Below are 13412 nucleotides of genomic sequence, written 5' to 3' on the forward strand. Positions count from 1 at the left end.
TTTTTCATGCAACTCTAAAGATTGGTTGGGATGTTTGTGCAAAGACTTAGATGATGTATTCTAAGAACCTCTGTGGAGAACTGACAATTCAGAGAGATTCACTGTCACTTTTAGGGATAATGGTTTACAATATTAAACCATTTTCCATAATAAACTTTTTTAAATCTCTCAGTTAATCTCTTTTGAAGAGCCATGTCCTTGAAAGAAAATATCATGTCTTAGTGTCACTTGATACTCCTTGGATTAAAATAATTGTATTACAGCAGAAATGTAATTCAACTTATAGTACTTCTCTGTATTGTGCTGAATACGTACATGTCCTCCAGGTACCCTGTTTCACACCTTAACTCTGACATATGTTTGGCTTTCTATGATTAAGTGTTACCTGTCAGTCGTGCCCACTACACTCTTGGGTCCCTACAGGGCAGAAGCTGTAGAGGATACAATATTTGTATCCTGAGCTGACAACCAAATCATGTTTAATGAAATTTTTATAAGTACTCCATTGATGAAAATAATAATGTATGATCTTAAAATTTGCATAATTCCAGAAGTTGGTAATGAAGATATGTATGTGTCTAAGTTTTTTAATATCCTGCCCTCTCCTTAAAGTCAAGCCTGACTGTAGAAACATCCCATTTTGTAACTGCAGGAAGCTCTCCTCTTTCTCCCCCTAGCTTCAATCGCTCATTAACATAGCCTTTAACAAACCTCATGGTGCCTCTCCTTGCTAGCCTGTAAAATGGAGATATTAATGGTAATTAGCTCATATAATTATTGTTAGGATCACTTCAGATAATTGTCATAAAATATTTACCAAAATGACCAACATGGAGGAAATAGTCAATAAATGTCCATGTACTCTAGTGTGCATATTGAGATAGCCTTGCAAACCTGCAGAATATACTTGGCTTGGAATAATCCTCAAATCTGATAAGAGGTTATTAAATCAAATGTTTTAGATAACAAAAAAATGAAATGGCACTTAAAATACTTCCTGTTGAGAGGATTTACATTTGGGAGGATGGAAGAAAAACCATTTTTTTCAACAGTAATATGTCACTTTATTAGACATATTTTTTACATTAACTCATTTTTATTGGCAACTGCTTATTCACTGACTCAAACTGTGATCTTTGGGTTTGTAATATCTTATCTTTCTTACCAGACTTGACCTCCTTGACAGAGGGGAACTTTTTTTGTTTTTCCCAAACAGAACCTTGGACAGTACCTTATAAATTTTTAAAAATATGCAAGAACTTTGAAACAATTATGTATGTGTGCATATGTCTGTTTATACAATATACATTGTATATAATGTGTGTGTGCATATATAGGGAGAGTCATATGCTAGGTACTTATAGAGTGACACATATAATTGCACATAATAAATGGTTTGTGAAGTGAATAGAATTGAGCATCAGATAACATGAATTTACATCCTGATAATGATATTTAATTACAAAAACGATGTTGGTGAAGTCACTTAACATCATTAAACCTTGGTTTCTTCACTTAGATATGCACTGTCCGATAGAACTTTCTTCAGTGATGTGAATGTTCTATTTCTCTGCTATCCAATATGGTAACCACTAGCTACATGTGGCTGTTGAACACAAAATGTAACTAGTATAGCTGAGGAACTGGTGTACATTTTATTTAATTTTATGTGTTTTAAATCTAACTAGACACATGTGGCAAGTAGCTCCATTACAGTATAGACACAGAATCAAGGATGACAGGACAAAGAGGCTACACTGAATTTCCTTGCTGTGCGTGATACAGAGGCTGATTTTCAGCAGAAGACCATCCTCTTTTGAAACAACTATACTATCCCATAGTATCTTAGGCCTTTTTAATTTAAACCCTTTTCCTTTATTTCCCTTAACAGATCTTGAAAACTTTAAAACAAGAACAAGAAGCACTGTGTCTGTCCGTCAAGGTCAGGGGATGGTACTACTGTGTGGCCCACCAGCTCATTCAGGAGGTAAACTATAAATGCACTGAAATGTCTACACTTGATTTGCTGCTATTTTTCTTGCTGATTTTCCACGCCCCTTGGCACTAGCTAAAGGAAAAGTATCATTTGCAGAGATTCCCGAAGTCCCTCTGTGTCAAGGAAGAATCGTTGTCAATGCCTCCCATAATTAAGATAGGAAAATATCAGATTCTACAAACATTCTACCTGACTGCTATCTACCTGGCACAAGGGGGAAGACACCTGAGTCCATTGAGATCAGAATCCTGTTGCTTGGTAAGGCAATGTAGGTAAAGTTACCAGTACTTTCTCCAACTTGATTGGTTTCAAAGCTGAATGTGGCTTTATTTCATCTTGTGTTTGGTCTGGGAAAGGATCAGATCCAATCCAGGATCACTTTGTAAAGACTCATAATAACTAGATCAATGAGGGATCCATTTGAATTATTTTTGTTTATTTTTCCAAGTTTTTATTTAAATTCCTGTTAATTAACATACAGTGTAACATAAGTTTCAGGTGTAAAATTTAGTGATTTGTCACTTACATACAACACCCAGTGTTCGTCACAAGTGCCCTCCTTAATACTCAATAAAGAAATAAATAAATAAGGAATTCATTTGACTGCAAATAACTGAAAACCCAGCTAACACAGCCTTCAACAGACTGGAGTTTGTGTTGTTCTCACACACGTTTCCAGAGTTATGTAATCTAAAGTTGATACCACTTCTTGAAGATGTTTTCCAGGATGCAAGCCGTTTCTTGCATCCTTTTCTGTAGTCCTTAATGTGTGATATGGCTAGGGTACATAGGTGCAGTCCAAACAGGAAGAAATAGAAATAGTCAAGGACAAAAGTCAAAAGTCTCCATCTTAGTTTGCCTTTGTATTATGAAAGGTTTGCTTTGCCCGACGACTTATACCTACATGTCACTGATCACCCCCAGTGACAAAAGAGACTGAAAAATCAAGTATTTTATACAGATCAAAATCATAATTTTGTAATAAAGGAGACTATAGAGACATGCTCTATAGGCAACTTACAATGTCTGCCAAAAAGACTAACGATGACTGAAAGGCAAATCTGACTTCCCATAAAGGGCTCAATAGTGTGGAGGTTTAATAGATAATGATATTTATTAGGATTCCTCTAAAGCTTGAGGTAACAAGATTGATAAACTCTATTCTTGGGAATTCTGGCTAAAGTTGAATTTGCTATCTGCTATCCTTGTTATCTTAATTTTCTGTTTGGCTTAACACATGATGAAAAGAAAAAAAATATTTTAAACTGAGAATTTGAAAACACCCTTTAATTTTTGTCCTGTATTCTAAAGTTGTAACTTTTCCTTGCTCGTCTAATACCCCAGCTAAGCATTCCAGCAGGAAATAACAATTAGCAAACTAGCTAAAATACTTGTACTCTGACATGACAAGTATAAAAAGCAGATGGAAGAGACTAGATTGAAGACATGGAATTATTCAAGATTCTGGTTTTTGAAGACTGGCAGAGAATCCAGATTAGATTTTGGTAGTTTGTGTTCTAAGAGATGGGTTTACTCCTTAGGGCTCCCATTTTCCTTTCAAGTTAGTACCAGAAGCATTAAATTTGGGGTCCAGGACATGAGTTCTAGTCCTGACTCTGTTTCAAATCATTATTTGATATTGAGCAAATATTTTTACTCTTCTTATCTATAAAATGAGGAGATGAAAGGAAATCTCTCAGATCCCGTTTAGTTGTATCATTACATGGTAATAACTCAATAAAGGCTAAACATATTTATCCAGTAGGTTTGCATTATTGAAGCTCTGTCATTTTTATGAAGAAGGCAATTAACTGGACATATACTTAGGTTAAAGTCAAGCTCACTCAGACTAACTTTTCTCTTCCTATGATGAAATCAGATCAAAATAAGAATTAAAGGTTTTGCTGATTTCTTCTGCAATCTACCTCACAGCATTAAACTTTCATAACATGGCAGCAATTCCAAAAAATTAATCTTGTAGGCATATTAAGAAACAAAGTACCCCGGGCGCCTGAGTGGCTCAGTTGGTTAAGCGACTGCCTTTGGCTCAGGTCATGATCCTGGAGTCCCGGGATCGAGTCCCGCATCGGGCTCCCTGCTCAGCAGGGAGTCTGCTTCTCCCTCTGACCCTCCCCCCCTCTCATGCTCTCTCTCTGTCTCTCATTCTCTCTCTCAAATAAATAAAATTTAAAAAAAAGATTCTATAAAAAAAAAGAAACAAAGTACCCCACTACTCCGTGGTATAATAGTATCTTTGGGAAAGGCAAAGCACCTGGAGTGTTGCTGAGCCACTACACAGTGAGACACCTGAAGACTTTTCCCTTCCCACAGAGAAATATATTAAACATTTTCATAGACATCCCCTGCAATGTGCTTGTCTCTGCTGGCAGCAGTCAGCAGCTCTGAAATCTGGTTTCTTGAGCTGTGCTGACATTCCTGACAGTCCTGATGGTGAGAGACAAGGAAATAAATATTCTCATTATGGACTTTATTAGAACTTGCATGCTCAGTAACACTGTGGGCAAGGCAGGCAAGGCAAGGAAATGTGCAAGAAAACCAAGAGGATCTTGAAGGGTGTAAGAGAGCATCGCAGAGAGCCATCAGTTTGAGGCAGTGGAGTCAATGATTATCTGATAAAATCCCCCCAATTACTCAAAACCTTTCAGTGCAAACTGTGCCGCAGTGATTCTTTCGTTGCTTCTCCAGGCTGTGTATCACCTGAAAGCCGGCAGAATCACCATGAGCCACTGGACATACTGAGCGTTTTAGACCCAGCATATGGTATCCCAGTTTCAATTGTAACAGATCATGCAGAGGGAAGGAAATGAGTCAGCCTTTTACTGTGTCAGTGGGATACTGAGTAATGGCGTGAAATCCACTGTAAAGGATGCTGCATGTCCTCTTTCAAAAGCTGTGCAGTGTCAGACCTTCTTAGGGTAACATAGAAATGAGCAACAATTAATCTATTTTGAAAAGCATTTCAGTCTGCAGATATATCCAGTACTTTACCAGTAACTACATGTAGCATCTTTGTCATCTTTTGGTTAATAGATACAAATTCAGTTGTGATGTCATTGCGTAGATTTTACTATTAAATCTTAACACAAACACCAAACAATAGAAATCACTGTGATGGGCTCTGGTTGTCCATGGTGTCCCTTCATATTAAAAATAGAGTTTATTGAGATCCAGAATTTTCTCCTTGCTTTCCATCAACTCCAAAGTCATTTGGCACCAGGAATTCATGATGCTTAACCAAGCTCTCATTAAATAGCAATAGAACCAAGGTACTTTGAGATTATTCCTGCCAATATACTAAAATTGTATTATTCACCAGTGAATTCCTCATGAACTGTTCAAGGGAGGTTTTTGTTCTCACCTTCCTTTTATATGTCACCAAGATCCTTGCTATTCAAAATGTGGTCCCTGGGCCAGCAGCATTCTGCCTCACCTGGCAGCTTGTTAAGAAGACAGTTTCAGGCTCCACCCAGAGCCTAGTGAATAAGTGAATAAGAATTCACATTTTAATAAGATCTCCAAGTGATTCATATGCACATTACAGTTTGAGAAGCCCTGAGCTATATCTGTGATTCTCTCACACACACACCTCACTTCCAGCCAGTGATGGGCAGGAAGCTGAGGTATAACCAGGGCAACATGTTAAAACCATAGGTGTCCCACCACTTCCCAAGGATATTCTGATTCCACAAATCTATTGTTTTAGAGACTCTAAGGCAGCACCAGATTTAAGATGCACCCACTTTGATCACCTTCTACAAACCCAGCCCAGATTCACATTGCTGAGATAGAGGCCTTTGATTTCCACATCACCCAAGCAGAACGGTTGAGCACTTTTATTTTAAAAGAATTTAAAATAAAATATAATCACCTCAGGATTTACCTTTACTTCATGTATTTTTGTGGTTGTTGATAAGGGAGATGAACAATCAAGAAAAACTGGCTTTTTCTTAAGTATTTATCTTCAAAAATAGCATTTTATATCTGGCCAGCTTTTACTACATTATTATTAGTGAAAGTATGGTTTCCTAGAGTATTAAAAAGAAACCACATGATTCTGATTCTAAGATGATTTTCATTGTTACGGGTTTCATAGAAACCAGCTATAATTGTCATCATTAGATGCTTTTATACAGAACACATTCCCATTAAAGTTGGATTCTGTTCACATAGCATGAGATGCAGGGACCTTATAACAGAACATCTGTAGAGTTCTTCATGGTGTTTATAATGTTTTAGTTTCCATTATATTATCTCTGATCCTCACAATAATCCTTTAAGAAGTAAAAACACGTATTTCATAGATAAGGAAATCGAAGCAAAGAGATTATGTGGGGTCACACACTAATCAATGGCAGGGTCAAGAGTTATCTTTGCCTAGAACGTGACCCTTTTTTTTTCCCAGTCCAGGAGACAACAGTAGAAACAAGTACTGGATTCTCTATGCCAGGGGTTCTTTGGGCCCCATTCCAGATCAATTAAGTGTGCCTTTCTTGAGAGGGGTCCTCTGGCATCATTTATATTTTTAAAAGCACTGTACATGATTCTAATATGCAGCCAGGGTGGAAAATGTGTGCCTCTGCGTTATAAAATCAAGTAGATCTTGTCTCAGCAGAACCTCTCTGTTTGCAAACATTTTCAGGGGCCAGGGAATTTGATTTGATCTGTACATATCCACAAATATAATAATCCTAAAAGAAGCATGCCTTCTCACAGTGTAGTTATTTCAGCTGGATCATTTTGTATTTACTGTGGGACAGAGGAAAAATCATGAAACTGGGACACTTACATTCCAGACCCAGATCTCCTATTACCTTACTATGTGGTCTTGGGCCACTTATGTAACTTCTCTGAGCCCTATTTGGTTTCCGTCATCCCACACATACTGTTCCTAGCATCCAGATGTCACCTTCAGGATCAGGCTCACCCAGTTTCTTAATGAGTTCAAACCATGCTGACAGGTCTTGGACCTGGACTGATGTTGCTATGCTAAAATGTTTCTCCTCTATGCCCAGAATAATCTTCAAGACAACCACATTTTCTCAAGCTGACAGCTCTGCCTAACCCCACTCCATGCCTTATTCCTAACCCTTGCCTCATACTCGGCCCCTATGCTTACCAGTTCTATGTACCTTCAGACTTTCAGATGCATCTTTATTTGCTCCAAACATCAATTCATTTTACTGTAGTATAGACACTAAGTTTAGCTCTGGCCATCATGTCTCACCCAAAGACGCACTCAGAGCCAAACCTGGGACCATAACACACTGTCCTTTGGATTTTAAGTATTGCTGACATTTACTTATTGGACCCCATCCATCATATCATACTCCCTGGAAAATTGACATCAGAATGGATGGATTCTAGTTTTATCACCATGTGATTTGGACAACTGGCCACTTTCCTCAAGAAGCAGTCCCTCCACTTCCAGTTTATTCCCTCTACTTTCTCTCATCCACATTTTAGGCTCCTACTCTTTCCCTATATCTTTGTTTCCAGCATAACTCTCAAATCCTTATAGAGTATTATGCTACCGAAATGAAATTTATATTTTGTAAACCCCTCAAATATGTTGTTAGAATAAAAAAATGTAATAAATGTGGCAACAATCTGCACAGTTAAAGGCTTCCTAAAATATGTAGGAATAAATTTAACCAAGGAGGTTAAAGACCTGTACTCTGAAAACTATTAAGACATTGATGAAAGAAATTGAAGACAACAAAACAAATGTCAAGATATTCTCAAAAATTGGAAGAATTGATATTGTTAAAATACCCATACTCTACAAAGCAATCTACAGATTCAGTGCATTTCCTATCAAAATACAAGTAGCATTTTTCACAAAGCTAGAACAAATAATCCTAAAATTTATGTGGAATCCCAAAAGACCCTGAAGAGCCAAAGTAATCTTAAGAAAGAATAACAAAGCTAGAGGTACCACAATCCCCGATTTCAAGATAAACTAGAAAGATGTAGTAATCAAAACAAGATGGTACTGGCACAGAAATATCCACATAGATCAATGGATCAGTATAGAAAGCCCAGAAATAAACCCATGCTTATATGGTCAGTTAAACTACAGTAAAGGAGGCAAGAATATACAATGGGGGAAAAAACAGTCTCTTCAATAAATGTTGGAAAACTGAACAACTATATGCAAAAGAATGAAACCAGACCACTTTCTTAAACCACACACAAAAATAAACTCAATGGATTAAAGACTTAAATGTAAGATGTGAAACCATAAATCTTCTAGAAGAAAGCACAGGCAGTAATCTCTTCGACGTTGGCCTTAGCAACATTTTTCTGAATATGTCTCCTCAAGCAAGGGAAACAAAAGCAAAAATAAACTATTGGGACTACATCAAACTGAAAAGCTTTTGCACTGGTGTGCCTGGGAGGCTCAGTCAGTTAAGCATCTGACTCTTGATTTTGGCTCAGGTCATGATTTCGGGGTCATGAGATCAAACCCTGTGTTGGACTGCATGCTGGGTATGGAACCTGCTTAAGAATCTTACTCTCAGATAGCAGGAGGGGAAGAATGAAGGGGGGGAAACTGGAGGGGGAGACAAACCATGAGAGACTATGGACTCTGAAAAACAAACTGAGGGTTCTAGAGGGGAGGGGGCTGGGGGGATGGGTTAGCCTGGTGATGGGTATTAAAGAGGGCACGTTCTGCATGGAGCACTGGGTGTTATGCACAAACAATGACTCATGGAACACTACATCAAAAACTAATGATGTAATGTATGGTGATTAACATAAAAAAATTTAAAGAGAAAAAAATCTTTCTCTCATCCTCTGCCCCTCCCCACTCGCTCTCTAAAAAAAAAAAAAAAAAAAAAAAAGTACAAACTTCCAGTTATAAAAGGAATAAGTCATAGGAATGAAAAGAACAGCATAGGGAATACAGTCAGTAATGTAATAACTTTGTGTGGTGACAGTAACTAAGATTATCATGGGGAGCATTGTATAGACATGTCAAATCACTATGTTATATACCTGAAACTAATATAACATTGTAGGTCAACTACACTTCAGTAAAAAAACATATATATTAGGGGTCAGTCAAACTTGGATAAACCACCTTTTTAAATATTTTTATGGAAAATGCATTCTGAGTTTTATGTCTAACCTAAGAAACTTCATATATTTACTTAAATGGACATCTATTGCAATTTAATGAGGAAAAGGTAACCTTTAGTAGTAGGTTAATCAGTACCACAGACTACTAGGTATTTTTTGAGGGCGGTGTTTTCTATTTTGTTTTGTTTTTGGCATTAAACATTCTTTTTTTTTTAAGATTTATTTTTTTATTTGAGAGAGAGCAAGAGAGGAGGTCAGGGGGGAGGGCCAGAGGGAGAGGGAGAGAGAGTCTCAAGCAGAATGTGGGGCTTGATATCAAGACCCTGAGATCATGACCTGAGCCCAAACCAAAAGTCAGACACTAATCGACTGAGCTACCCAGGTGCCCCAAGCATTAAACATTTTTAAGGCAGTCTTGTTTATGCTGTTTGACTCTACCATATTCCTTTGAAATCTGTGAACCTGAACTCCTTCATCTGATATGTAATGGTCCAATTCCTCCCTTTTTCTTTTCCTTCTTATTTTGCCAATCAAAGGAGATTTTAGACATTAGGGATTTAGTCAGCATAGAGTAATGTGAAACAGTTTGGAAGGTGATGCTTTTCTTCATTCATTAAGCCTCCCTTTTTTCACTGATTGAGCAGAATAAAGAGCCACATTGAGCAGGGACTATTTGTTATAAACTGTCCCACACAAATGGCATGGTGGAGTGTTTCATATTTGGGAGGATAGGCCACTAGGATTATTTGTCTTTATTATACCAAATACAGGCTCCGTTTCTCACAGCCATGAGATCATTTAGTCCAAAGAAAGAATCAGCAAAGGAAGCAAAAGGAGGGAATTAGGACTTGCGTGTCTCGAAGAATGACATGCTTCTCCCACACTAGATAGGACTACAAGAATGAGGGTCAACATTTCTGATGTCAATCATCTCCACAATTAGTTAGTTAAGCTTATTCTGTGATACTACTGACATACTTTTTGCCTTTGATTTTCCTATCAGCTCTTTAAAACAACCTGAATGTTTTATGACCACATTTTTTGTGCCTTGATGTCAATAACTATATACTTATGAATAGAAAAAAATGAGTATATAACTAGCAAACATTCACTAGCCATAGAATAATTCTAAACCTTATGCAGTCAAGCCACCAATTTCTTAAATTAAACTGTATAGAAAATTGCTGGTCTGGGTTCTAAGAAGACTTCCCCAGGAATGATAGCCATATAACTTTCTACCTAATTCTCCTTTTAATTCTAGTTAGAGAGATGTTGAAGCTGTTTTGCAGCTATAGCAAATCCATAGCACTTAGAAATAAACTCAACTACTGAATAAATAGCAATTAATTAAATTTCTTTGTGTTCAGTAGCCTAAAGAGAATCATTTAGTTGGAAAAAAAGTTATTCCTGAAATAAATTTCAAAAAATTCTTTTTCTATCTATTCTTTTCCTTCTTTGCTTCTGTGTAAATGTTTCTATGTTCATTATTTGGCAGAAACCAAAGCATTTTACTTAATTAATGATGGCCTTAATTACCCAACATCTCTCCTGACAGTTACTCTGTATTGTATTTAATTTAATGATAAGCAGTATATAAGAGTATTTGTGGATAGATTTTAAATTCAAGTTGGAAATGTTTCTCTTTTTTTTTTAACATAAAAAAAAATCAAAGAGATTATCTCCAGGTTTGATCCTTAGAACCGGAGGCCCATTGATCAGTCAAAATCAGGGCCAAATGCATTAGCACCAAAAGAAATGGCATTTGGGAACTGTGATTTGATCCATAAAGCTGAATGATGTGCAAACTGTGATCATTCAACAAAGCTCAATTTCATGTTGAGCTTTCTCTTTTGGAGTCGTCCTGTCCCAGAAAGCAGTGAAGGATGATATTGTGTTGGAACACAGGTGCTAGTTGGGATGTGAAGAATCTGGAGATGTGAAAAGCACATTACATATCCAGTAGAGTACAACCAGGGATGTACCAGCCAGAACAGAACAAATGATCAACACTGATCTTTCAACAAAATGAACCTGGCTGAGCATTTCATAAATAATCCAGTGGACAATCACTGCAGGATGTATGGGAACCATTCTTGTTTTAATACCCACTGGAAATATGTCCTGTGAATCTCATCTTTTCAGCTGAGGAAGAAACAAGCAGCTCTTTGGATACGTTTTCAGCAAGGAATTGGTGTTTTGTCAGGTCAGTGCATCATGATGTTACATTGAATTAAGCAGGATAATGGTGCAGTATATAGAATGAGGAAATGCTGCCTGAGTCCTGGAAATTTGGAAATGGATTCTGGTTGGGAGATCAGAAAGTGAAGGCTCCAAAATGTTCAGTACCTTCAGGGATCTTGATCCTGTGAGTATTAAAGAACAAATAGGAAGTCAGCCATTTTTCTGCTATCTGTACTTTGTAACTCATTCAGTTACTTTTCAGACATTTAGGAAGACAATAACTTAAGTAGGGCCAAATCAAAGACTGGAGAAAACTACACATTTGGCCAAGTAAAGTTCACATCCAAAAAAATAAATTGTAGCATTTTGTCTAAAGATGGGGCTGTAGCTTCTGATGCTGTGTAGTATCCAAATACTGATTTAAAAGAAAATGATTTAATTAAGTGGCTGTACATTCATCAAAGACGAAGAATATGGATGAAAAACTTTTTTAACCAATCATGCTGATTTGTCCTAACTGTACTCACTAATGATTTTGTCATTTGAAACATGTAGAATAAATAAAAAATTCCAAATGGAGCAGTAAGAGTTCTACATGGAGACCAACCCTATCTACATAATGAGCCAGAAGATATGTCAGATCTTTAATCCAGCAGCTGATTGGGAGAATGTTCATGATCTCTTACATAGATACTGGCTACTGACAAAACAACTGATAGCTATTCTATACCGAGCCAAGAAAGCTCTTCACATCTCCACGTGTAACACACCCAATTTTTTTCACATCAGATAGTTGCAGGTTAACACATTATCATAATCTTCAGTGTCAAAATTAGTCCCTGGTTAGGAGTTGTGTTACAACAACACTCCACAGGAATTCATAAATCCATATGGCGGGCACAGCTGGAGAGATAGTTGCAGTTGATAATGTAGCATTTCAGAAATATCCAAAGAATTTCTACTTTGTGAAGTAATTTGGAATTTGTATGCTTTCTCATTCTCTTAAACAAAATATAGACTAGAGAACACCTGGGAAACTCCAGAATAGTTTGGTTATAGGTGTTTGAGGTCAAGTTCTTACCACTTTATGCAAACTTTTGCCTTTTGAAAAGATAAACAAGATTTTAAAAATAAAATGTAGCTGACTTAAGTATCATATTTCTTCCATTTGTTGTTCTGACTTACTGTAAAATAAGATAAGTATAACACAGCTCTGAAACGAACACCTAGATGTAAGAAAGATATTCCTACGCCTTCTTTTCTGAGTCTTGGTACTGTTTGAATTTGTTCACTCTATCTGCAAGCCAGCATTCCTTACCAACATACGGTTCCAGGTTATTTCAGTGGAAATGGTTGTGATAAATGAGATTTATAATTGGGTCCTAATGGAGTACGTAAATTAAGATTTCAAGATTGAAGAGAATAGATTGCTTTTAAAAAGTAAAAATATCTAACTCTGGCAGAACCTCTCAGTTGCCAAGCATTGGCATAGATGTGGTGGATGTAACAGTGAGCAAAAACAGAATGATCCCGCTACTGTAAGACTTACGGGCCTGTTGGGAAGTAAGGGGGTACCCAGATAGTCATACTGGAATGTGTGCTTTTGGTTATGGGCTGGAAGAGGAACAGGGTTCAGTGATCTGATCGTGTAAAATACAAGCATACCTCAGAAATATTGTGGGTTTGGTTACAGACCACTGCAATAAAGCAAATATTGCAATAACATGAGTCAAATGAATTTTTTTGTTTCTCAGTGCGTATAAAAGTTGTATGTACACACTATACGGTAGTCTATTAAGTGTGCAATAGCATTATGTCTAAAAAAACTGCACATACCTTAATTAAAAATATTTTATTGCTAAAAAATGCTAACCGTTATCTGAGCTTTCAGCGAGTCATAATCTTTTGGCTGGTGGAGGTTCTTGCTTTGACATTGATGGCTGCTAATTAATCAGGGTGATGGTTGCTGAAGGTTGGGGTGGCTGTGGCAATTTCTTAAGATAGTGAAGTTTTCTGCATCAGTTGACTCTTTGTTTCACTTGAACACACTTAGAAGCCATTGTAGGGGGGCGCCTGGGTGGCTCAGTCGTTAAGCGTCTGCCTTCAGCTCAGGTCATGATCCCAGGGTCCT

At 37.2% G+C, this 13412-nt stretch overlaps 1 protein-coding gene across 2 annotated transcripts in view; it reads left to right on the plus strand.

The window, feature by feature from the left end:
* The window catches only part of CNTN4 (contactin 4), a 952644-nt gene that overhangs the window by 728527 nt on the left and 210705 nt on the right, over positions 1-13412 (plus strand). For both annotated transcript variants that reach the window (XM_025885702.2, XM_073901561.1), the window contains exon 7: positions 1892-1987. In XM_025885702.2, the coding sequence (XP_025741487.1) occupies positions 1892-1987 (96 nt within the window). The remainder of the gene's footprint in view (positions 1-1891; positions 1988-13412) is intronic.

The sequence above is a fragment of the Callorhinus ursinus genome, unplaced genomic scaffold (assembly GCF_003265705.2).
Source record: "Callorhinus ursinus isolate GAN/ISIS: 27379988/994484 unplaced genomic scaffold, GSC_fseal_2.0 scaffold15, whole genome shotgun sequence".
Taxonomy (NCBI): Eukaryota; Metazoa; Chordata; class Mammalia; order Carnivora; family Otariidae; genus Callorhinus; species Callorhinus ursinus.